Genomic DNA, 23,524 nt, shown 5'->3' on the forward strand with positions numbered 1-23,524 from the left:
GCCAATAGTCTGTGCAGGGCTCAGCACTGGTTTTTCAACCAGTTTAAATACATACTGTGGATGACCTTATTTGTAGTGTAATTGATACACTGGCTAGGGGCATAATTGGGAAATTAAAAAATGACTGGGGGTAAAACAGATTGCTAGTAATCAGTAACATCAAGTAACTGACTTTGTTAGCACTGATCTTCACTCAGCAAAGTTTTGGAAGCAGAGAGAAGGCTGCCACATTCAAGTGTGACGTGTGTCTTAGTTTCTTTTTCCTGGAAAAAGGGTGTGACCAACTCAAACAGCAGCTTACAGGCATTCGAATCACAGCTTCCTATAATCTCAAGATTTCAAAGACACCAAAGCCACAGAGAAACCCTGTCTCGAAAAACCAAAAAAAAAAAAAAAAAAAAAAAAAAGATTTCGAAGACAAGGCAAAAGGATTAGAATTTAAGGTCATCCACAGCAAGTTTGGGATTAGCATGAGCTACGTAAGACACTGCTTCAAGCAAAAGAAAAAAGTAAGCTGCAATTTACAGAAATAAAGAAAATGTTAGCAATAGAAAAATCAAGAAAAAGAGAGGCATAAGGATTACCACTAAGGCATACTATGCTCTTGAACTGCCAAATGGGAAGTGAGAAAGAAACACTGATCACTATTGGAGGAAAAGCTAGGGAGCTAGCTGTCTTATTTTTCTATTGCTATGAAGAAACACCAGGACCAATGTTATAAAAGAAAGCATTTAGCTGGGGTCTTCCTTACAGTTTCAGAGGGTTAAACCATGATCATCACATTGAGAAGCATGATGGCACAGAGGCATGGGACAGTAACTGAGAGCTTACATCTGATTTATAAGCATAAAACATGCACAGAGAGAAAGAGAGGGGAGCTGGCGTGGACTTTAGGAACATCAAAGCCCACCCCCAGTAACACACCTTCTCCAACAAGGCCACACCTCCCAATCCTTTCTAAACTCTCCACCTACTGGGAACACAGTCTTCAAAAATATTAGCCTATGGGGGCTTTTCTTGATCAAAACAATGTATACACTAAACAAAAATGAAATTAAAAAGAAAAGCACTGTGGTGAAAGAAGTCAGCGTAGGGTTGTCAAATTTAGAAGAGCTGATTAGGAACAGGTATAATGTGTTTAATGGGCACATTCTGTGGCCTATCAGAACCTTAATAAGTACACACAGAGAGCCTGAGAATTTTATTAAATTAAACATTACATAAATTCTAAGTCAAAAAAGCAAATACGTCTGGCATGATTTGGTAATCAAAATTCAGAATTGTAAAATGCTAGATAAAGTAGTGAACATGACAGCCTAGCACTTAGGAGAGAGCTGGTAGGTCAGAAAGACAAGACCTGCCCTTACCCACATAGAAAGCTCAAGGCTAGCAAACAAAAATCAAAATCACAGCCCTTGGGGGAGGGGGAGGGAAATGGGAGGCGGCGGGGAAGAGACAGAAATCTTTAATAAATAAATAAATAAATAAATAAATAACAAAAAAAACAAAACAAAAAAAAAAACAAAATCACAGCCCTAAGTTTCCCTGAAAATGAATTTTTTTTTTCTTCCGAGACAGGGTTTCTCTGTGGTTTTGGAGCCTGTCCTGGAACTAGCTCTTTTAGACCAGGCTGGTCTCAAACTCCCAGAGATCCACCTGCCTCTGCCTCCCAAGTGCTGGGATTAAAGGCATGCGCCACTACCGCCCGGCCCTGAAAATGAATTTGATATTTACGTTACATAGCTGACCTGGGAAAGAAGGGAAGAACGAAGTTTTGCTAATCTTCATTCTGAGAATTTACTAACCAAGCCAGGTGGTGGTGGCACAGGTCTTTAATCCCAGCACCTGGGACACACACAGAGACGCTCTGTGAGTTCAAGGCCAGTCTGGTCTACAAAGCAAGTTCCGTTCCAGGACAGCCAGGACTATACAGAGAAACCCTGTTCAAAAAACAAAACAAAAAAGAACTTACTAATCATTTAATTTTCTACACATTAAGATTCTTAACTACTGGCCGGGCGATGGTGGCGCACGCCTTTAATCCCAGCACTTGGGAGGTAGAGGCAGGCGGATCTCTGTGAGTTCAAGACCAGCCTGGTCTACAGAGCTAGTTCCAGGACAGGCTCCAAAGCCACAGAGAAACCCTGTCTCAAAAAACCAAAAAAAAAAAAAAAAAAAAAAAAAAAAAAAGATTCTTAACTACTGAGAAAAGTTATGACACCAGAAAATACATTAGGTTTCCTAGTCAGTTTTCACTGTCAAGCTGATACATCCTTAAGCTGCCTGAGAAGGCTTGTAATCGAAGGACTATCTGATTAGATTGGTCTGTGCATGTGTGCATATGAGAGAGAGAGAGAGAGAGAGAGAGAGAGAGAGAGAGAGAGAGATCACTAATTATGCAGGAGAGCTGCATAATCACTGTGGGTGATCTGCAAATATAATTCAAATAAACCTTTTTCTTCTGTAAATTGCTTTCAGTCAAACTACTTTATCAAAGCAACAGAAAGGAAACGAACACTAGGAAATAAAATATATAGAACAACAAAAAAACAAAATAGCCCTCAATATATAAATAAAATTCTAAATATATACATATAGAGAAGGACAGAACTAAAACATGGCATGTAACAAGATCCAGCAGACTTGTTCTGGATATGCTAGATTTAGAAATATACTGCTGAAATTAAGAGCAGGGTTCACAATGCTCCTACTCTCTAATTGCAGGAAAGGAAAGGACTAACTGTTCTTTGACATTCATTAGTCAGCTAATCCCTGAGCTGGACACAGAAGCCCAGCCAATCCTAAAACATTCCTTTTCTGAAAGTCTCCATCACACTCACCAAAGCCTGGTGTGATGGCAACTGTTCTGTGTAGAGAATGTTTAGTAATACAGCTCTCCCATGTGAGCAACAGAAGACAAGTGGTTTCGGTTTCACAAACACCAACAGTTTCTTTCTCGGGACAAGAGTAGCAGAAGGTAGTAAACTAGAGTGAAGGGAAGTACACACGCGTGCTAGTCTCCAGCACAGAGACTAGGTGTACGGAAGGCCTCGTAGTGTGAAATGTGCACAAGCAAGTAAATGTAGGGGCACATCTACACACAGACGTTTATACATGTAGAAGGCAAAATCTAAAATAAAACAGAGTAGGGGATATGAAGGATACTGATGAAAGGTCTAACACAGATGTAAACAGAGCCCAAGAGTAAAACATGGGACAAAGACATGACTGGGAGCTGGCCAGATGGCTCGGTGAGTTGAGTCACTTGCTGCCACGCCTGATGATCCTAGTTTTATCGCCGAGATGCCACATAGTGGTAGGAGAGAACGAAAGTCCCAAAAGCTGTCCTCTGGCCTGGTTGGTACATTGTGGTATGTACACGTACATGCAAGCACACAAACAAAATAAATATACGAATGTGATTCTTTAAAAAGATACTGGTACAGGTAACAACTGTAGAATCTTTAATGTGAATGCATAGTATCACCAAGCCAAAAAGTAGAACAAAGAAAATCATACGAACTAAAACTTCTGGAGAGTGAGAACATAGGAAAAATTACAACAGAAAGATAATTTATAACAATCCGAGGATTAACTATGCTAGTTGATATGGAAGATCTAGTCATTGTAGACTACAGAAATTACGGGCTTGTGGGAAAAGATGCAAGAGTTAAAGTTTCCTTTGTGGGACTGTGAATGAAAGTTGGAACCACAAAAAAAAAAAAATCAGATTACTCCAAAGCCAGAAAAAAAAAAAAAGAAAAGAAGAGCACCAGACAGACAGTCTGTCATCAAGCACAGGCTGCCGAGGATGTGCAGGGCGTGGAGAGCTGCACAAGGTTAGTGGGAATATAATTCGTGCAGTCCTGTGGAAGTGACTATGGAGGCTCCTCAAAGTACTAAAGGACAGTCAGTGCACATCTGCAACCCTAGCACACAGGAGACGGGGCAGGAGGATGTGAGATTGAGTTCAGTCATGGCTACATAGCAAGTTCTAGGCCAGCTTGGGTGACAAACATAACGTATTTTTCTCTCAAAATCAGCTAATTAAATAAAACTCTACAGAACTAAAAATACAAGCCCCTATAATCCAGATGAACCACATCTGGGTAGAGAACTAAGAGTCAAAGACAGCGGACAGGAAAGATATATGCACATTCAAGTTTACTGAAACACTATTCACAATAACAAGCCACAAAGTCAGCCCAAATGCCCAGCAACAGATGAAAGGGTAAAGGAAGTGCGGTCTATAAAAAATATTATTATTATTTTTTTGTTTTTGTTTTTTTCCGAGACAGGGTTTCTCTGTAGCTTTGGTGCCTGCCCCGGAACTAGCTCTTGTAGACCAGGCTGGCCTCGAACTCCCAGAGATCCGCCTGCCTCTGCCTCCCGAGCACTGGGATTAAAGTCGTGCGCCACCACTGCCCAGCTTTATTATTATTATTATTATTATGTAATAATAAGCACATTTTACTAAATCACAAACATCAAAAATATGTCATTTGTAGGAAAATGGATAAAACTGGGTATTACCATATTAAACAAAGTAAGCAAAACTGAAAAAGATAAAGATCACATGTAAAATCTACATGAAAAGTAAAAAGGGAACTGTTTGGGAAGCAGAAGGATACCAAACTGGGGGCTAGAACAGGCAAAGGTGTTTGCCACGCAAACTTAGTGGCCTGAGTTCAATCCCTTGAACCTATCTATACATAAAGGTGGAAGGAAAGAACCAATTCCACAGAGTTGCTGTCTGACTGCTACACTCACGTAATGGCACATGTGCCTTCCTTAATAGTTACAATAAATGGGCCTGGCCGTAGTAGTGCACGCCTTTAACCCCAGCACTCGGGAGGCAGAGGCAGGCGGATCTCTGGGAGTTTGAGGCCAGCCTGGTCTACAAGAGCTAGTTCCAGGACAGGCTCCAAAGCTACAGAGAAACCCTTTCTCGATAAACCAAAATAATAATAATAATAATAAATGAAATTAATATTAATATTAAAAATAAAGTCTGGAGAGAGAGCTCAGCAGTTGGGAGTACTTCCTATTTTTGCAAAGGACCTGAATTTGGTTCCCTCCACCCAAGCAGCTAACAACTGTTTTTAACTACAGCTCCAAGAAATCTGATACTCTCTTCTGGCCACCGTGGGCACCTGCACACATGTTATACACACAGACATGCAAGCATATACATAAATAAAAATCAAATAATTAAAACTAAAATTGGTGGGCTAAAGAGGTGGCTCAATGGGTAAGAGAACTTGCTCTGCAAGCATGAGGACCTGGGTTCAAATGCCCGGAAGTACATAAAAGACCAAGAATGACTGTGCATTAGTAAATTCAGAGCTATTGGGGACAGAGACAGGAGGATTGCCGGGATTTACTATCTCCCAGTCTAGCTCCAGGTTCATTGAGAGGCAGTGTCTCTAAGGACTATGATAAAGCAGGATATCCAATATCCTCCTCTCACCTCCAGGCATGCGTGGGCATATGCAGTTGCACATGCACACAAACACACACACACATACACACACTACACACACACACACACACACACACACACTAAAAAATAAATTTAAAAAAGAAGGTTCCTAACAGATATATAGAATAAATGTACAACTGCATTATAACACTTCATAGCCAGATGATACACATGACTCTTCAGATTTAAATTGGAATTAATTCAAGCTAGCCAAAATTTAAAATGTACATTTTACTTGCATTAGGTACATTTTTAGATCCAATAGCCACGGGTTGCTAAATGGGTATTGATTGGAATGGTCTCTGTACGGGACATTTCCATCCTGGCAGAACATTCTGCTAGACAGCACGTACCTAGAAAAAGGAACCCGACTTACAACAGTGATGTCAATACACACTCATATACATCAATCAAGTGAAATAAATAAATCTCTACTTTTTTAATTTAAAAAGCTCAATACACCTAATTGTAGATGAATGGGGAAATCGCAATCTACAGTGTTAGAAGTCAGGACAGTGTTCCTTTGAAGATGAAGGGGGAGGAGGGATTATGAGGCAAGATGACAGTTTCTTGCTATTATTGTTGTTTTTTGTTTGTTTGGTTGGTTTGGTTTTCTGAGACAGTGGTTCTCTGTATAGCCCCAGCTGTCCCAGAACTCACTCTATATACCAACCTGGCCTCAAACTCAGAGATTCACCAGCCTCTGGGATTAAAGGCATGCACCACCACCACCTGGTTCTTGCTATTAGCTTTGTCTTTTTTGAAAGATGGTCTCAGTATACATCCCAGGATGGCCTGGAGTTCACAATTCTTATACTTGAGTCTCCAGAGTTCTGGGATTACACAAATGTGCCACTCCTCTGGGATCATGCTCTTTTTATCTGGGAGATGACTACACTGAAAATCTCACAAACTTTTCGTAAATAATCTGTATACCTTCCTACATGTACACTATAGATCAACAAGAAAAATGGCTTTAAAAAAACTGAATAAGTTCGTTAAACAGAAGATTAGAACTGAGAGAGAAAACTAAAAATTGACATTAATTAGCCAGGCATGGTTGTATACGCCTTTAATCCCAGCACTCAGGAGAAGGGGAAGGGGAACCTCTGTGAGTTTGAGGCCAGCCTGATGTATATAGAGAGCTCTAGGAAGTCCAGGGCTACTTAGAGAGGTCGTGTCTCAAAACAAAACAAAACAAAACAAACAAACAAAGCAAAGCTATTATCTAGCACACAGAGGGTGTAAAAACATTACTAAAAATAGAATAAAGAATTTGAAGTATCCAGGTGGTGGTGGCGCGCGCCTTTAATCCCAGCACTCGGAGGCAGAGGCAGGCGGATCTCTGTGAGTTCTAGGCCAGCCTGGTCTACAAGAGCTAGTGTCAGGACAGGCTCCAAAGCTACAGAGAAACCCTGTCTCGAAAAACTAAAAAAAGAAAAAGAAAAAGAATTTGAAGTAAAAGGCTAGCTGGAATTATAGAAAAAGAAAGGATGAGAGGAAAATGATGAGGTACTGCCTGAGAACCTGCTAGAATCAACAAACACTAATCACGAATTTTCTATGTTCAAAAATCCAAAATGGGATAAATAAAAAGGAAAGCATGATGAAAGTGAATTATTCTGAGAATGCAAAATTCCAGAGACAAACACTCCAAATTAGAAGTTATTGCACAAACAAGATTTGGAGTGACTTAATATTATTCACTTAACAAAAATTTTCAAATGCTGCCGGGCGGTGGTGGCGCACGCCTTTAATCCCAGCACTCGGGAGGCAGAGGCAGGCGGATCTCTGTGAGTTCTAGGCCAGCCTGGTCTACAAGAGCTAGTGTCAGGACAGGCTCCAAAGCTACAGAGAAACCCTGTCTCGAAAAACCAAAACAAAAAAAAAATTTCAAATGCTTAGAATAATCGCCAATAAAAACCAGAATTCATCACTCACCCATTAATACACTAACAATATTTATACTAGTAACAACTTGGCTTATCCACTCGAAGCTCCTTTAAACACATACATGCTCATGAGTTTATGGGACGTGAGCCACCCATACCATAGTTCTTCACCCCAAAGCTCTCTTTTGTTGTTGAATAGATTCTATTTTCTTATTCATTTAAAAAAAAATTTCAAGCTCCAATAAACAAAAAATAAACAGGAAACCAACACAACACTGTTCATCTTTCATTTGCTAAATAATACCATTCAAAATTTTAACTACTCAAACAAAAAAAGGACAATTCTAATTACAAGAAAGGTGAAAAGCTCTGCCGTAAAAATGCATGTTTGATCCACTTTTTATTTGGTTTTCTTTTCTTTTGAGAAAGGGTCTGTAGGGCTGACTTACATGTGTCCTAAGTGCTGGAATTATAGGTACATGCCACCACACCCTCAAAATGAATAAATTTAGCTTTGTAAACAGTTCACTTCTTATTTTTTTCATTGTATTGCAGACTCATATTTTTCTAGGAATGGTTAACAGTCTTAGGACACGTAGTTGGAAATTCCTGAGATTAGCTCACTGAAAGAAAGCAGGCACTAGTTGAGCACTGCAAGGGAAGCATTCTGTTATAGCTGCAGTGATGGGAAATACAAAGGCACGTTCCAGCTGATAAAGCCGAAGGATCACCTGTTTAAGAAGCACGCCCAAGACCACAGAGGGCAGTGGCTCAGACTTAAGCATGCACTTCTTACCCAGTTTTCAGAGACAAGCACAAAGAAACAACTACTAACTAACTAAAGAAGCTAAAGGCCATCAAGTGCCAGTTTCGGATGGCATTTGCAACTGAAACCTAAACACAGACATTGTGGATATAAAGTGATCTAACCCTTAACAAAGTAAAGCTACAAAGGAGATGCTTAGCTAGGAAAAACTGGAAAGATATAGGGATAAGGTGAAAAGAGCCTAATAATCTTAGGTATCATTTATAGCCATAAATACAAATGCATATAGTAGGAACAACACCAATATCTTTTTTTTTTCGAGATTGGGTTTCTCTGTAGGTTTGGAGCCTGTCCTGGAACTAGCTCTTGTAGACCAGGCTGGCCCCAAACTCAGAGAGATCCACCTGCCTCTGCCTCCTGAGTGCTGGAATTAAAAGGTGTGTGCCACCACCACCTATCTGGAACTAAAATAATATGTTCAAGCCTTTAATCCCAGCACTTGGGAAGCAAAGGCAGGCGGATATCTAAATTTGAGGTCAGCTTGGTCTACATAGTAAGTTCCAGGACAGCCTGGGCTATGTAGAGAGACACCAGCTCAAAAAAAAAAACAACAAAAAAACAAGAAGACCTGAGTTTGATCCCCAGAACTCGCTGAACTCAACAAGTACATGTTGCTATATATGTACAGCAAGCATAAATAAACCAAATGCAATTGAAGCACAGCATTGTTCAATGTATTTCCACCTCAAGTATAAGTCAATTACAGCTTATGGATAAAGTCTATTTCATTACAATCACTTTGACTATACAAAGATTTGAGATATTTGGAAAGAATTGGATTAAACAGAGGTTGGCATTTTTAGTGCTTTTTTTAAAAGTAATTTTTAGCATGCTTTATCAAAGTACTTTACCTGCCGTCTCTTCTGAGGGCAAAAATGATGCCATCTTTCTGGAACGGAAGCAGCTTTTCTCTAAGTTTATCAGGTAAAAAATCCAACTGTGTATATGATCCGCTTGTTAAAGAAGAAATCTGAGGTGTAGGAGCCTTCTTTTTGTTACCAGCCGTAGGCATGGTGAGCCTGGATACAAGGAGCTACAACAAACAAAGGGGTGTGGAAGTCATTATTAACCACATCGCAGAATCCCACACGTAACACTGAAAAAGAGTCATATATCAACTGGATTTTTACAAAACTAGCAACATTTAAGCCTTCTGAATTATTTTTCTTTTCTGTTTGTTATGGTGCTGTGGACGAAACCCAGAACTTGCTAAAGCTAAACAAGTGTTCTACTAAGCTAAAATTCCACCTCGGACACCTTTAATCCTAGCACTCGGGAGTCAGAGGCAGGCGGGTCTCTGGGAATTCGAGGCCAGCCTGGTCTACAAGAGCTAGTTCCAGCACAGGCTCCAAAGCTACAGAGAAACCCGATCTCGGGGAAAAAAAAAAGAAAAAAAAAATGAATGCGCCAGGCGGAGGTGGTCACACACACCTTTAATCAGCATTTGGGAGGCAGAGGCAGGCTCTGTGAGTTCGAGGCCAGCCTGGTCTACACAACGAGTTCCAGGACTGGTTCCATAGCTACAGAGAAACCCTGTCTAAAAAAAAAAAAACAAAGAAAAATGAACCAAAACAACAACAACAACAGTGAATGCAAGTCTTAGGTGATTTAAAAATTCTTGGGCAAGCTGACTCAGTGAGAAAAAGTGCTTACCCCACAAGCCTGAGGACCTGAGTTCCATCTCCAGGCCCCGTGTGATAAAGAACCGACTACTGCACAAAGTTTTGCTCTGAGCTTTGCCTGTGCCCCAACATATAAAATAAAGCAACAGTTATTGTCTAGGAAAATTTGGGGAATGAAAGGTATAGTAGAGTTCATTTTTAAATAATTCTCTTAAAAAGTACCACTCGCACTGTGCACAGTGGGGCCAGAACTCAGGGAGCCAGTCTGGTCTACACACTGAGTTCCAGCTCAGCTAGGGCTACGTGGTGTGAATTAGTCTCAAAAAAAGGGTGAGGAGAAAATGATGTATCTAGAATGATAAAATCCAGAACGGCAAAATTCTCAGACCATATAGGCAAAATAGCAAAAGTGAGGCAAAGTTGTAGGTATTTCCTCTATTCGTCATTGGAAATGTGCCCGAGTTACACAATCTGTTTGTGGCTAAATCACAGTAAAAAAAAAAAATACCTGTTTTTAATAGGCAGAATATTTTCCCTAAAGAGAGCCATAGTTTAAAATGCTTAGCACCCAACCTCTTGAACTCCATGGCACTGTGCATTCAGAAATAAGAGTCTCAGTATACACACAGAGTAGATTATGTGCTGGACTCTGGCTATCTAGTAGTAAATACAGATGTTCTGAAAAAACATCTGTAGGAAGGTACTTGTATTGAGCTGGGACAGAATAGGGACTTGTTTTTTTATATCTGGGGGTTTAGAAGAGAACACACACACATACACAAACATATATATATATATATATATATATATATATATGTCCTTTATGTGATTTTAACATATGTATGTTAATATGCATATATATAAAATATATATGCATATATATTAAAATTAATTAGTAACTAAAACAGATGGGATCGATAAGAGTTCTTGGAAGAAGTATAGCACATACAAAAACTCTGGCTTAGGAAGAAAAGGAAGACACATCTTGGGAAAGAATGAGTCTTCGTCTTACTTACTGGTCCTTCCATTGTAGTAGCTCTCCCCATTTAATTGTATTTTCACTAGAGTCTAGAACACAGACTCAAACTTCTCATCCTGCCTCACTTGTTAAGAGTCTAGAACAGACTCACAGTTCTCATCCCGCCACACTGGTTAATAGTCTAGAACGCAGACCCCTCACAGTTCTCATCCCACCTCACTGGTTAATAGTCTAGAACAGACTCACAGTTCTCATCCCACCACACTGGTTAATAGTCTAGAACGCAGACCCCTCACAGTTCTCATCCCACCTCACTGGTTAATAGAGTCTAGAACAGACTCACAGTTCTCATCCCACCTCACTGGTTAATAGTCTAGAACAGACTCACAGTTCTCATCCCACCACACTGGTTAATAGTCTAGAACGCAGACCCCTCACAGTTCTCATCCCACCTCACTGGTTAATAGTCTAGAACAGACTCACAGTTCTCATCCCACCTCACTGGTTAATAGTCTAGAACAGACTCACAGTTCTCATCCCACCTCACTGGTTAATAGAGTCTAGAACAGACTCACAGTTCTCATCCCACCTCACTGGTTAATAGTCTAGAACGCAGGCCCCTCACAGTTCTCATCCCACCTCACTGGTTAATAGTCTAGAACAGACTCACAGTTCTCATCCCGCCACACTGGTTAATAGAGTCTAGAACAGACTCACAGTTCTCATCCCACCTCACTGGTTAATAGTCTAGAACAGACTCACAGTTCTCATCCCACCTCACTGGTTAATAGAGTCTAGAACAGACTCACAGTTCTCATCCCGCCACACTGGTTAATAGAGTCTAGAACGCAGGCCCCTCACAGTTCTCATCCCACCTCACTGGTTAATAGTCTAGAACAGACTCACAGTTCTCATCCCGCCACACTGGTTAATAGTCTAGAACAGACTCACAGTTCTCATCCCACCTCACTGGTTAATAGTCTAGAACAGACTCACAGTTCTCATCCCACCTCACTGGTTAATAGAGTCTAGAACAGACTCACAGTTCTCATCCCACCTCACTGGTTAATAGAGTCTAGAACGCAGAACCCCTCACAGTTCTCATCCCACCTCACTGGTTAATAGAGTCTAGAACAGACTCACAGTTCTCATCCCACCTCACTGGTTAATAGTCTAGAACAGACTCACAGTTCTCATCCCGCCACACTGGTTAATAGTCTAGAACAGACTCACAGTTCTCATCCCGCCACACTGGTTAATAGTCTAGAACAGACTCACAGTTCTCATCCCACCTCACTGGTTAATAGTCTAGAACAGACTCACAGTTCTCATCCCACCTCACTGGTTAATAGAGTCTAGAACAGACTCACAGTTCTCATCCCACCTCACTGGTTAATAGTCTAGAACGCAGACCCCTCACAGTTCTCATCCCACCTCACTGGTTAATAGTCTAGAACAGACTCACAGTTCTCATCCCACCTCACTGGTTAATAGAGTCTAGAACAGACTCACAGTTCTCATCCCACCTCACTGGTTAATAGTCTAGAACAGACTCACAGTTCTCATCCCACCTCACTGGTTAATAGTCTAGAACGCAGACCCCTCACAGTTCTCATCCCACCTCACTGGTTAATAGTCTAGAACAGACTCACAGTTCTCATCCCACCTCACTGGTTAATAGTCTAGAACAGACTCACAGTTCTCATCCCACCTCACTGGTTAATAGTCTAGAACGCAGAACCCCTCACAGTTCTCATCCCACCTCACTGGTTAATAGAGTCTAGAACGCAGGCCCCTCACAGTTCTCATGCCACCTCACTGGTTAATAGAGTCTAGAACACAGGCCCCTCACAGTTCTCATGCCACCTCACTGGTTAATAGAGTCTAGAACGCAGGCCCCTCACAATTCTCATGCCACCTCACTGGTTAATAGAGTCTAGAACGCAGGCCCCTCACAGTTCTCATGCCACCTCACTAGTTAATAGAGTCTAGAACGCAGGCCCCTCACAGTTCTCATGCCACCTCACTAGTTAATAGAGTCTAGAACGCAGGCCCCTCACAGTTCTCATGCCACCTCACTAGTTAATAGAGTCTAGAACGCAGGCCCCTCACAGTTCTCATCCCACCTCACTGGTTAATAGTCTAGAACGCAGGCCCCTCACAGTTCTCATCCCACCTCACTGGTTAATAGAGTCTAGAACGCAGGCCCCTCACAGTTCTCATCCCGCCACACTGGTTAATAGAGTCTAGAACAGACTCACAGTTCTCATCCCGCCACACTGGTTAATAGAGTCTAGAACGCAGGCCCCTCACAGTTCTCATCCCGCCACACTGGTTAATAGTCTAGAACGCAGGCCCCTCACAGTTCTCATCCCACCTCACTGGTTAATCATTCTCATCTAAACTTCACTCCTGGACCAGGGCTCAGTTCCTAGTAGCTTTCTTTATTCTTGAGTGTTATCTTATACAAGGTTTTAAATATTATTTCTCAAACAACAATTTCTACATTTATACAAGGCAAACTCTTCTAAACTTCAGATTCATACATCTGACTAGACATCTCTAACTGGCTAATAGGTATCTCTAAGGTTCCAAAATCTCTTCCCTAATCTTTGCTTCATTCATTGCATCCGTTCAGGTACTCACAGTTCTGTCTCAAACTCCACACCAATCTATCAGCAACTCCTGTTAACTCTACATTCTGATTATATCCAGAACCTCGCCACTTCTAATCATTTACAAATCTACTTGCCTGATCTGAGCCTCCACTGTCTCTAGTCAGAATTTCTGGGAAAATTTTTTTTTTTTTTTGGTTTTTCGAGACAGGGTTTCTCTGTGGTTTTGGAGCCTGTCCTGGAACTAGCTCTTGTAGACCAGGCTGGTCTCGAACTCACAGAGATCCGCCTGCCTCTGCCTCCCGAGTGCTGGGATTAAAGGCGTGCGCCACCACCGCCCGGCTTCTGGGAAAATTTAGCTATTATCTGTGTCCACCTTGCCTTAATACTTTTTTGCAATACAACAGACAGTGGGGTACTCTGAAAGACACCATTTGATCATGTTATTTCTCAGAATAGTTCTTGCCTTAACTCAGATTTCAGTCCCACTATAGGGTGTTTTTTTGTTTATTTTTGTTTTTTGGTTTTTTTTTCTTTTTTTTGGTTTTTTTTCAAGACAGGGTTTTTCTGGGTTGCTTTGGAGCCTGTCCTGGAACTAGCTCTTGTAGACCAGGCTGGCAGAAATCCACTTGCCTCTGCCTCCCAAGTACTGGAATTAAAGGTGTGCGCCACCACCACCCAGCCCCACTACAGGCTTTCAACGTGTGGTCCCTACCACATGCCAAGACCTCTCCATCCCTTACCTGCTTTTATCATGCTAATGTTCTTGTTCTTTCAGGTCTCAGAACTTTGCACTAGCTGATCTGTCTGAATAGCATTCTACCTCCATATACCTGCAAGTCTGATCTGAGCCACCATTTCCTAGCGTCCTTCACACTCCTCTAAATGATCATTTATCAATAAACAACTTAACCACTCTATTTGGATTTTAACTCCTCATAGCTCTGCCCCAGCTCACTTTTTTTCTCCTCGATAGGCCCCTATGAGTTTACAAAGTACTTACTATACAGACAGGGTTTCTCTGTACTTTTTGGTGCCTGTCTTGGAACTAGCTCTTGTAGACCAGGCTGGCCTCAAACTCACAGAGATCCGCCTGCCTCTGCCTCCCGAGTGCTTTAGTAGAATTCTTTTAATTAATTCTCTTCCTTGTGCATGCTAAACAGGCACTCTATTGCTGAGCTGTATCTCCAGTCTTTTACTTTTTATTTCTAGACAGGGTCTGACTAAATCAACCAGGCTGACCTTGATTTTGTGATCCTCCTGGTGCAGCAGCCTCTGAAGTAGGTGAACCCAGCAACTCAAGATTTCTTTCTGTTTTGTTTACTAATGTTAAACACCCAGAAGTTCTTGGCACTGAGTAGTCACTATTATTTGTCTCTTGAAAGTTTTAAAGGACAGGCTTGAATCCCAGCACCGGAGAGGCAGAGATGGATCTCTGAGTTCGTGGTCAGCCTAGTCTACAGAGTGAATTCAAGGAGAACCAGGGCTACAGAGAAACCCTGTCTTGAAACACACACACAAACCACCACCACCAACAACAAAAACCATCACAACAACAAAGAAAAACCCCCACCACCACCACAACAACAACAAAGGTTAGGAGGCCCATGCTGGGTCCAGAGGTAGGAGAGGGTCTAGGGATGAGAAGCTGTAAATTGTGGCCATAGGCATGCACAGTGCTAGTGTGCAACTAGAGTTCACGAGAGATGCGGCAGGGGAACTAAGAGACTAGTACCGTGCACTGTAGTATATACAAAATATACACTAAATTCAATTATAATACATTAGTGCATTTTGCAGAGGGATTAAGATTAGAACCAGTACTAAACTACCCTCCAACCCTGATACAACTATATTTATAGGTCATCAGTAAACTAAATCCTAAATCTAATAAATTGGGATGTTCAATTGGCAAAATTTAATATTATATAATAGCATATCAATTGCAATAGAATTACATAATATTTTCTGACTTGTTTATCACAGGGCTTCCTAAGCTGCTATATCAAATGTCAATTACTTTAAAAGCAAAGACACCTTTCATTCCATAGGCAACTGTTTTCAGAAGAAAGATAAAACAACTCCCATTTACTGGAAGGCCGCTATGCTCACCAATACACCATCAACAAATCAACTCCCACTTACTGTACAATCAATCTCTTCTATGGAGGCACTATGCTGAGGCATTTTATAAAATCTCTGCAATTCTCAAAGCAACTTACAAAGCATTTATTTTTAACATTTATTTATCCAGTGGTGTGTTTGTGCCCTTGAGAGTGCTGTAACATCTGTGTAGGGATCAGAGAACGTTTGGGAGCCAATTGTCTTTCTACCATATAGATTCTGGGGACTTATCTGGGTCCTCAGCCTTGGCAGTAAGTGCCTTTATCCACTGTGCCATTTCCCTGGCCGACAAAATACTGTTATCTGCATGTTGAAATTGAGATTCTGGACTAATAAGGAATTTACACACGTCTTAGAACTGACTGGTGATGACACCGAGTCCAGGGCTTAGACAGGTCTGATGTAAAAGTCTGAACTTCCAGATCATCACTCATCTGACATATTTAAGGAGGGCATAGCACGTGCTTGTAACCCTAGCACTGGGGAGGTAGAGACAGGAGGATGGGAGTTCAAGGTCAACATCAGCTACATTGGAGAGTTTAAGGCTACTTGAGGATGATCTAAAAACAAGACCAAAAGCTAGTTCAGTGACAGAAAGCTGAAGACCTATGTTAAATTCCCAGCACCTTACAAAACAATCCCAATTGTGTTCTTTAAACCAAAAAACAATGTAAGTAACTAGAAAAAATGACTTTTTTTTTTTTTGTATACCGGAGAGAGGAAATTACTTTGACACCACAGACGGACACTACAGAAGAATGAAGCCAGGCAGTGGTGGCCCTGGGGAGCAGAGGCAGGTGGATCTCAGTGTGTTCCAGGTCATCTCCAAAGCAACACAAAGAAATTGTCTGGGGGCTGGGGGGAGACTGTTAGATTTGAACACTAAAGTAATTATTTAAACTCATTTCGGGGGGGGGGGGGAAACAGCATTTAAAAGTTAAAAAGAAAATTTTAAATGTGAGTAAAAGATTCCCCAAATATGTGAAAAAACTGAAGTATTTCTTTAAAATTATTGTGATGCTAGGACAGTAATAGGCTTCTTAAAAGAAACTAGACAGCAACAGGCAATATACATATAAAACATATTCAGCATCAGGGGGATTCAAATAGATACAAATTGCATTAATGAGTCATCACTTTACAATCGGACTAGACAGAGTAAAGAGACAGGAAATGGGGGCTCAGGAAATGGCTCAGTGGGTAACATGTTTGCTGTACAAGTCTGAGGTCCTGAATTCAGACCTCCAGAACCCATATAAAATTAAACTGTAACCCAAGCACTGAGGTGGGTGGGGTATATCAAAAACAACAGGGTCCTGGCAGTTCCTAAGCCAGCCAGGATGATAGGGGAAGCTTCAGGTTGGGTGAGAGACACTGTCTCAAAAAGTAAGGCAAAGAGGTTGAGGAGACACCCCAGAGTGAAAGCCTAGTCTCCACAAGCATGCGCACAAGTGAGTGCAGCTGCAGACCACAGATACACAATCACACACATGATTGGGGAACAGGTTCTCTCCAAGAGTCCTACAGCAAAGGAAATGGAAATACCTCTTCTGGAGAACAATTTAGGAATCGCAGAAGCTCTGCAGCTAAACCTACTTTTAAAAAGTTGGGTAGGCGAGACGGCTCAGAAGGTAAAAATTCCCGCAGCCAAGCCCAGTGACCTGAGTTTGCTCTCTCGCCCCACACAGTAAGAGAGAACTGACTACCACAGCTCCACAGAGTCTACAGTTCAGTTTGGGCACACACATGTACAAAGAATTTGCGCTCCCATGTTAGTTGCAGCACTGGCCACAAAAGCCAAGAGTGAAGAGCAACCTAAATGCCAACCAGCAGATGAATTCATTTACATAGTGTTAGTACCAGGGATTCAGGAAATCCTACCACATCCTACATGATGAACTCTGGAGACATTAAGTTAAATCAGCGAGTCACAAAGTGTACAACACTGCAGGATCCTGTTAAATTTGTATGAGGTATAAGACACGCTCCCAGAAACAGAAAGCAAAGGGTCAGGGAAGACAGAAAACACAATTTTAGCTGTGTAAGAGAGAAACATTTTACAGTTGTATTATATAACAAGGTACAAATGGTTAATACATTGTAATATCCATACTTAAGAATACTTAAGATTGCCGGGCGGTGGTGGCGCACGCCTTTAATCCCAGCACTCGGGAGGCAGAGGCAGGTGGATCTCTGTGAGTTTAAGACCAGCGTGGTCTACAAGACCTAGTTCCAGGATAGGCTCCAAAGCTACAGAGAAACCCTGTCTCGAAAAACCGAAAAAAAAAAAAAGAATACTTAAGATTGCCATTGGGTACTAGTGCACGCCTTTAATCCCAGCACTCACGAGATAGAGGCAGGAGAATCTCTGTGAGTTTGAGGCCAGCCTGGACTACTAGAACTGGTTCCAAGACGGCTAGGACTGTTACACAGAAAAACCCTGTATAGAAAAAACAAAAACAAACAAACAAACAAACAAAAATGCTTAAGACGATAGAGTTTGCTATACGCTTTCACTATGGTAACTAAAAGAAATTTACTAACTGGAAACTATAAATAGCCATTAGCAAGAAACAGGTTATATTTGAACTACACCATGGATACAGGTAGCCATAAAACGTGAAAGTGATACTGTCACAGTCGACTCACTGAGCTTTAAATAAGGCAGCAGCGCTTCATTAAAACAGGTCTTCCTGCTGAGATGCTGGAGCTAGGGGTCAGTAGTTTAAAAACAAAAACAAAAACAACTTGCTGTTTTTGCAGAGGACCCAGGTTAGATTCCCAGCTCACAACCATTTGGAACGTCAGTTTCAGGAGATCCAATGCCTTCTTACAGACATAGACATGGTGTACATACAGAGATGCACTCATACAAGTAAAATAAATTTTTTTTTTAAATAAATAAATCTTTAAAAAAATGCAACAAAACAAAAATAGTATCTTTCTGCTGAGCATGGTGGCGAATGCCTTTAATTGGAGCACTCCAGTGACACAGGAAGGCAGAACTGTACGACTCACAAACATCTGAGAAGCAATGGTTTAGAGCGGCAGACCTGGGTATACACCTCAGCCTCAAGCTGTCTTGACTAAGGGGTGAGACTTTAAAATCTTACTGCACCAATTATTAAACAATACCAAGACTGAGCATATAACAGTGATAGAGCACATCCCCAGCAAACGCAAGGCCCTTAGTCTGTCTTCTACACTCAGAAATAAAACTCAGGGCTTTGGTGGCGCACGCCTTTAATTCCAGCACTCTGGAGGCAGAGGCAGACGTCTCTGTGATTTCAAAGCCAGACTGGTCTACAAAGTGAGTTCCAGGACAGCCAGGTCTCTTATACAGAGAAACCCTGTCTCAAAACCAAAAAACAAAAATAACAACAACAAAATACACCAGAGATGTAGCACAGGAAATTCGTAAACACACTTAACCCATTTTTGGTTCAGATAAAATGCTCAGTCATTATTACTACTTATTGACTTGATTTACTCTGAAAGAGTTTATGAAAAAGCCCAACTAAGCAGTTAGGGATCATAATGCTAAATACCATGAGAAATTCCAACTCCACAATGGGCCGATGCAGCTCAATGGCGCCTTCTGCTTTATATGCAGATTGTACCGGAGGTTCTGACCCTGTCACTTGTATTTTAAATAAATGCTGATTGTCCAATAGCTAGGCCAAGAAGCAGAGGTGGGGCAACCAGGCAGAAAGTACAGGCAGGGCAACGAGAATTCTGGGAAGAGGGAAATTTGAGTCTGCAGTCATCACCCAGAGGCAGAGAACACAAGATGTGACTGCCTTGCCAAAAAGGTACCAAGCCACATAGCTAACACAGACAAGAATTATGGGCACAGACAAGAATTATGGGCTAATATAAGAGTTAATAAGAAGCCTGAGCTAGCCGGGCGGTGGTGGCGCACGCCTTTAATCCCAGCACTCGGGAGGCAGAGGCAGGCGGATCTCTGGGAGTTCGAGGCCAGCCTGGTCTACAAGAGCTAGTACCAGGACAGGCAGCAAAGCTACAGAGAAACCCTGTCTCAAAAAAAAAAAAAAAAGAAGAAGCCTGAGCTACTAGGCCTGTCAGTTTATAATAAATGTAGACCCTTGTGTAAACAGCTGCAAGTGGTGTGGCTCTAACAGAGGGACCTGGTATCAACAGAAACCCGTCAACTGTAATGAGTTCATTAACACACACATACACACTCACACATGCCAAAGTATCACATTAAAAAACAAAGGCTTTTTCCCCCTTAACAAACAGAAAGTACAGCTAGAGCTGTTACAGAGAGAAACCCTGTCCTGAAAAACAAAACAAAACAGGAAGTAAGACTGCTTTGGTTGTCTGCAAGTTACAGATATATTTCTGTATCTAGGATTGCACTAGTTAAGAGTTTCATTCACGTGTATAAACACCTCTTATGAGTACCAGGACACAAACTTGATAGAACTTCAATAAAAATAATGGATAGACAATAATTTTTTAATTTTAAATTTAAAAGTAGAAAGCAAAGAGAAAACCAAATGAACACACAAATCAGGACTTTGAAGATGCTGGATTTAGGGAGATATTAGAAGACATTAATTTTGTTTAATCTTTCTCTTCCTCACGGTTTTTAAAGAACAACAACAAAAATTAAGAAGAGCCGGGCGGTGGTGGCGCACGCCTGTAATCCCAGCACTCGGGAGGCAGAGGCAGGCGGATCTCTGTGAGTTCGAGGCCAGCCTGGTCTACAAAGGGAGTTCCAGGACAGGCTCCAAAGCTACAGAGAAACCCTGTCTCAAAAAACCAAAAAAAAAAAAAAAATTAAGAAGAAACCTTACCTTTCTGTGCACTGTTGTTGAACCCTTTAAGTCTGGTACACTCACTACTAGTGTAAGTGTTCAATAAATATTTACAAGAAAAGTTGTAAGACAAAGTCTCCAGTAAAATGATGGGAGAGACTCTGAAAGGCATCAGACTTGAGGTGATCAGTCTGGCATGCCTCCTTTGCTAAGTTTACTAGGCTGTGAATTCTGAAGCCTTTTTGATGATGTCTTTTGGTCACTTGAGTATTACAAGAGTCATCTGACCGCCACTTAATATTATGAATGGGTTACTCAAAACCAGAATGGCAACAGGACCACTCCATTAGTCTGACAACCCTGAGCTTTCTTCCTTTAAAGGCAACTTCTGGAGAGTGTTTGTATAAATAGGAGGAATTAGCTCAGTCAAACCGAGGATACAAACCCACGCTGCTTCATGTTCAGTGGATAAAAGCAAATTAAAGGGCCCTCTACAAACTCAAAAGAGGTGCAGTCTTACTAGTGAGCGAAACTGATAAACACTGGGTCCGCAGAAATTAAAAGCAGGATAGGAAATTACATTAGGGGCTCGGAAATTACACTCCTGTCATCTCACCTCTCTCTCTCTCTCTCTCTCTCTCTCTCTCTCTCTCTCTCTCTCTCTCTCTCTCTCTCTCTCTCTCTCTCTGTGTGTGTGTGTGTGTGTGTGTGTGCGTGTGTGTTAGACAAGGTCAATTCTGCAGTTCCAGCTATTCTAACACTCACTTTGTAGCGCAGCTTGTGAACTCGCGTCGATCTTTCGGCTTCTTGCTGTGATAGGCATGAGCCACGACGACTCTTACCCACTCTTTTCTTAAAATGCAACTAAAATATACTCAATATCCCACCTCTTGCCCCACACAGCACTCCCAGGCCGCCAATACTGGTGTGCTAGTTTGAGAATCTGCAACTCCCGCCAAGGTTTTTGCAAGTGTCCTCGCCTAGGCGGAAGTGACGTCAGGAAGTGACCTACCAGTGGGTGAGTTCAAATACCAGCACTGTAAAACCCTGTGGAGCGCCGAGAAAACTGCCCACCCTTCTTTTATATTTTCTCTCCTCCTTCAGTAAGGAGAAAAGACCTGAAGAGAACCTTGCGACCTCATTCGAAAGTCCAAATTATTCAAAACTTTACCCCTACCCATCTGGACAAGAAGGGCGCGTGGTAACCTCTCAAGAACTACAATTTCCATGAGACACGACAGGAAGCAAGTGGAGGAAACTGCTCGGGGGGCGTCGCAAAGCATCTTGGGAACTGTAGTTCCATAAGCCAAAGCACTCCGCAGTCCTGCCCTCCACCACTAAGACTGGAGAAACCAGGTGTTCCGCTTGGAACCCGTTACCGCTAAGGGGAGGAGCCACATCCTTAAAGCCTTCCCCACATCTCCCACAGACGGACAAAATTCTCCTTTCCTCCTCAGGAGCTCTACAAATATTCCCTGAAGAAATATAGCTGCCTTCCATATATCCAGTGAATAAAATCTCCCGGGACTAGACTACCTCACGGTCCTTACTCGTGGGAAAAGGTGGTTCTTTCACAAGTGGGCAAAATGGCTGTCCTCCCAGCTTCATCATTGGTTGTCTATTGCGTCCTTCAAGAACGATCACTTGCCTAGGATTGGTTCTTTCTCTTAGGGGGCTGGAGATAGACTTAGCCTATTTCTCCCGCGGCCCCGCAGCGATAACGGGGTGGGGCTAAAGTGGTTTTCCAAACTACGATTGGATAAGCATTATGTCACTCAGTGTTCACCCAGCGTATGAGGGAACCGGCTACCCGTCAACGCGAACGGGGAGGCGGGGCTAGTGCGTGGTGGGAAGGGGCGGGATCCTGCCGCCGCGGCTGCCGCTGGAGCCGGTGTCCGGGCTGGTGATGGGGTTAATTCCCTTCCGTGAGACTCTTCCTTGCAACCAGCCGGCCCCGCCGTCGCCCCGCCACGCCGCGCTCACGCCGCCTCCTCCTGCTCCTTCTCCTCAGTAACGCGGGTAAGCGATGTCGTCCCCTCCCCCGCGGCGTCCCGGGAATAACGCGCTTGCTCCCCTCCCCCGCCCGCCGACCGGTAGCGCTAACGGAGCGGGAGAGTCAGGCAGCCAGCGAGCGACGCGCTGAGGAGCCAGCGTCCCTCCCGCCACCCCGTCAGGGGTCGTGGGGTTCGGTGGCGAGCCCGCCCGCTGCTTCCACCGCGCTGTGCCCGCCGGCCCGCTGGGGGCCATGTGCAGCGCCAACCCCTTGAGGCCTAGCGGGGGAACTGGGGACAGGTTCCCCGAGCGTCCCTGATGCAGCTGCTGCTCTCGTGAGCCCCGGAGATCCGGAAAGGACCGAGGGGAGAAGCAGCCACGGCCAGGCCGGGCCGGAGCTGGGGCCGTTCGTGTAGCTGTTTTCCGTGGCCCGGCGCAGATGCCCAGGGCTGGTAGCCCCGCTCCGGGGATTTGTCAACCTCGCCGATAAGGAAACAGCTCGTTGAGCCTGTGCTGCGAGAAAAAAACATAGTGGAGAAATTAGCAAGAAAGTTAAATGACTGTCAGAGCGTTGGTCGCTTGTGGTCCTACAGGGACGCTATGATGTTGTTCACTCCCCTCCCCCCTTTCCATCCCCGTGTGTTGGAAGTTTTTTTTCTCGTTTCTGCTTTGTTTGTTTTGTTTTGTTTTGTTGTGGTGATTACGTGCAAGAGGGTGTCACTGTTGTTTGAGCTTGCTTTTATAGATAAACAAATTGGGCCTGGCTGTTGTGACCCCTACGATTTGGGCCCTGAGGTAGCAAGCCTTCTAAACTAGCTAGAGGTGAAGAGGTATCTTCCAAATCAGTAAGGTTTAATTAAGTAAGTTGAATTTCTGAAGAAGAAAAAAATGAAGTTCCAGCATGAATGAATACGCACAGACAAGGATACACCAACACTAAGGTTGTAGTTGGCATGGGTGAGTTTAAAGAATCTGCCCCCGCCCTCGCTCCCACTCACCTTTGGGGGCACGGTGTTCCAAACAGGGTCTCTCTGTATCCTTGGCTGTCCTAGAACTCCCTATGTAGACCAGGCTGGTCTCACAGAAATCCACCTTTCTCTGCCTCCCAAGTGCTGGGATTATAGAGGAGATAAACCCCCACCCAGCTAAAGAAACTCCTTAAATTTAAATGTCATTGATTTCAAGAGCACTGTGTCATTAAAAAGATG

At 42.8% G+C, this 23,524-nt stretch overlaps 1 protein-coding gene across 6 annotated transcripts in view; it reads right to left on the reverse strand.

Moving 5' to 3' along the window:
- The window catches only part of Zranb3 (zinc finger RANBP2-type containing 3), a 163,119-nt gene extending 141,294 nt beyond the window's left edge, over positions 1–21,825 (reverse strand). Inside the window, exons 1-2 of one of the 6 annotated variants that reach the window (XM_075987784.1) lie at positions 21,502–21,825; positions 9,052–9,233 (exon numbers count right to left, since the gene is read on the reverse strand). In XM_075987784.1, the coding sequence (XP_075843899.1) occupies positions 9,052–9,212 (161 nt within the window). In that variant the 5' untranslated portion in view covers positions 9,213–9,233; positions 21,502–21,825. Of the gene's footprint in view, positions 1–9,033; positions 9,234–20,363; positions 20,380–21,089; positions 21,318–21,501 lie in introns of those variants that run through there. The other 5 variants (XM_075987786.1, XM_075987783.1, XM_075987787.1 and 2 more) reach the window with 5 other exon arrangements.
- Between the last annotated feature and the right edge of the window lie 1,699 nt (positions 21,826–23,524).

Source organism: Microtus pennsylvanicus, chromosome 10 (assembly GCF_037038515.1).
Source record: "Microtus pennsylvanicus isolate mMicPen1 chromosome 10, mMicPen1.hap1, whole genome shotgun sequence".
In the NCBI taxonomy this organism is placed as follows: domain Eukaryota; kingdom Metazoa; phylum Chordata; class Mammalia; order Rodentia; family Cricetidae; genus Microtus; species Microtus pennsylvanicus.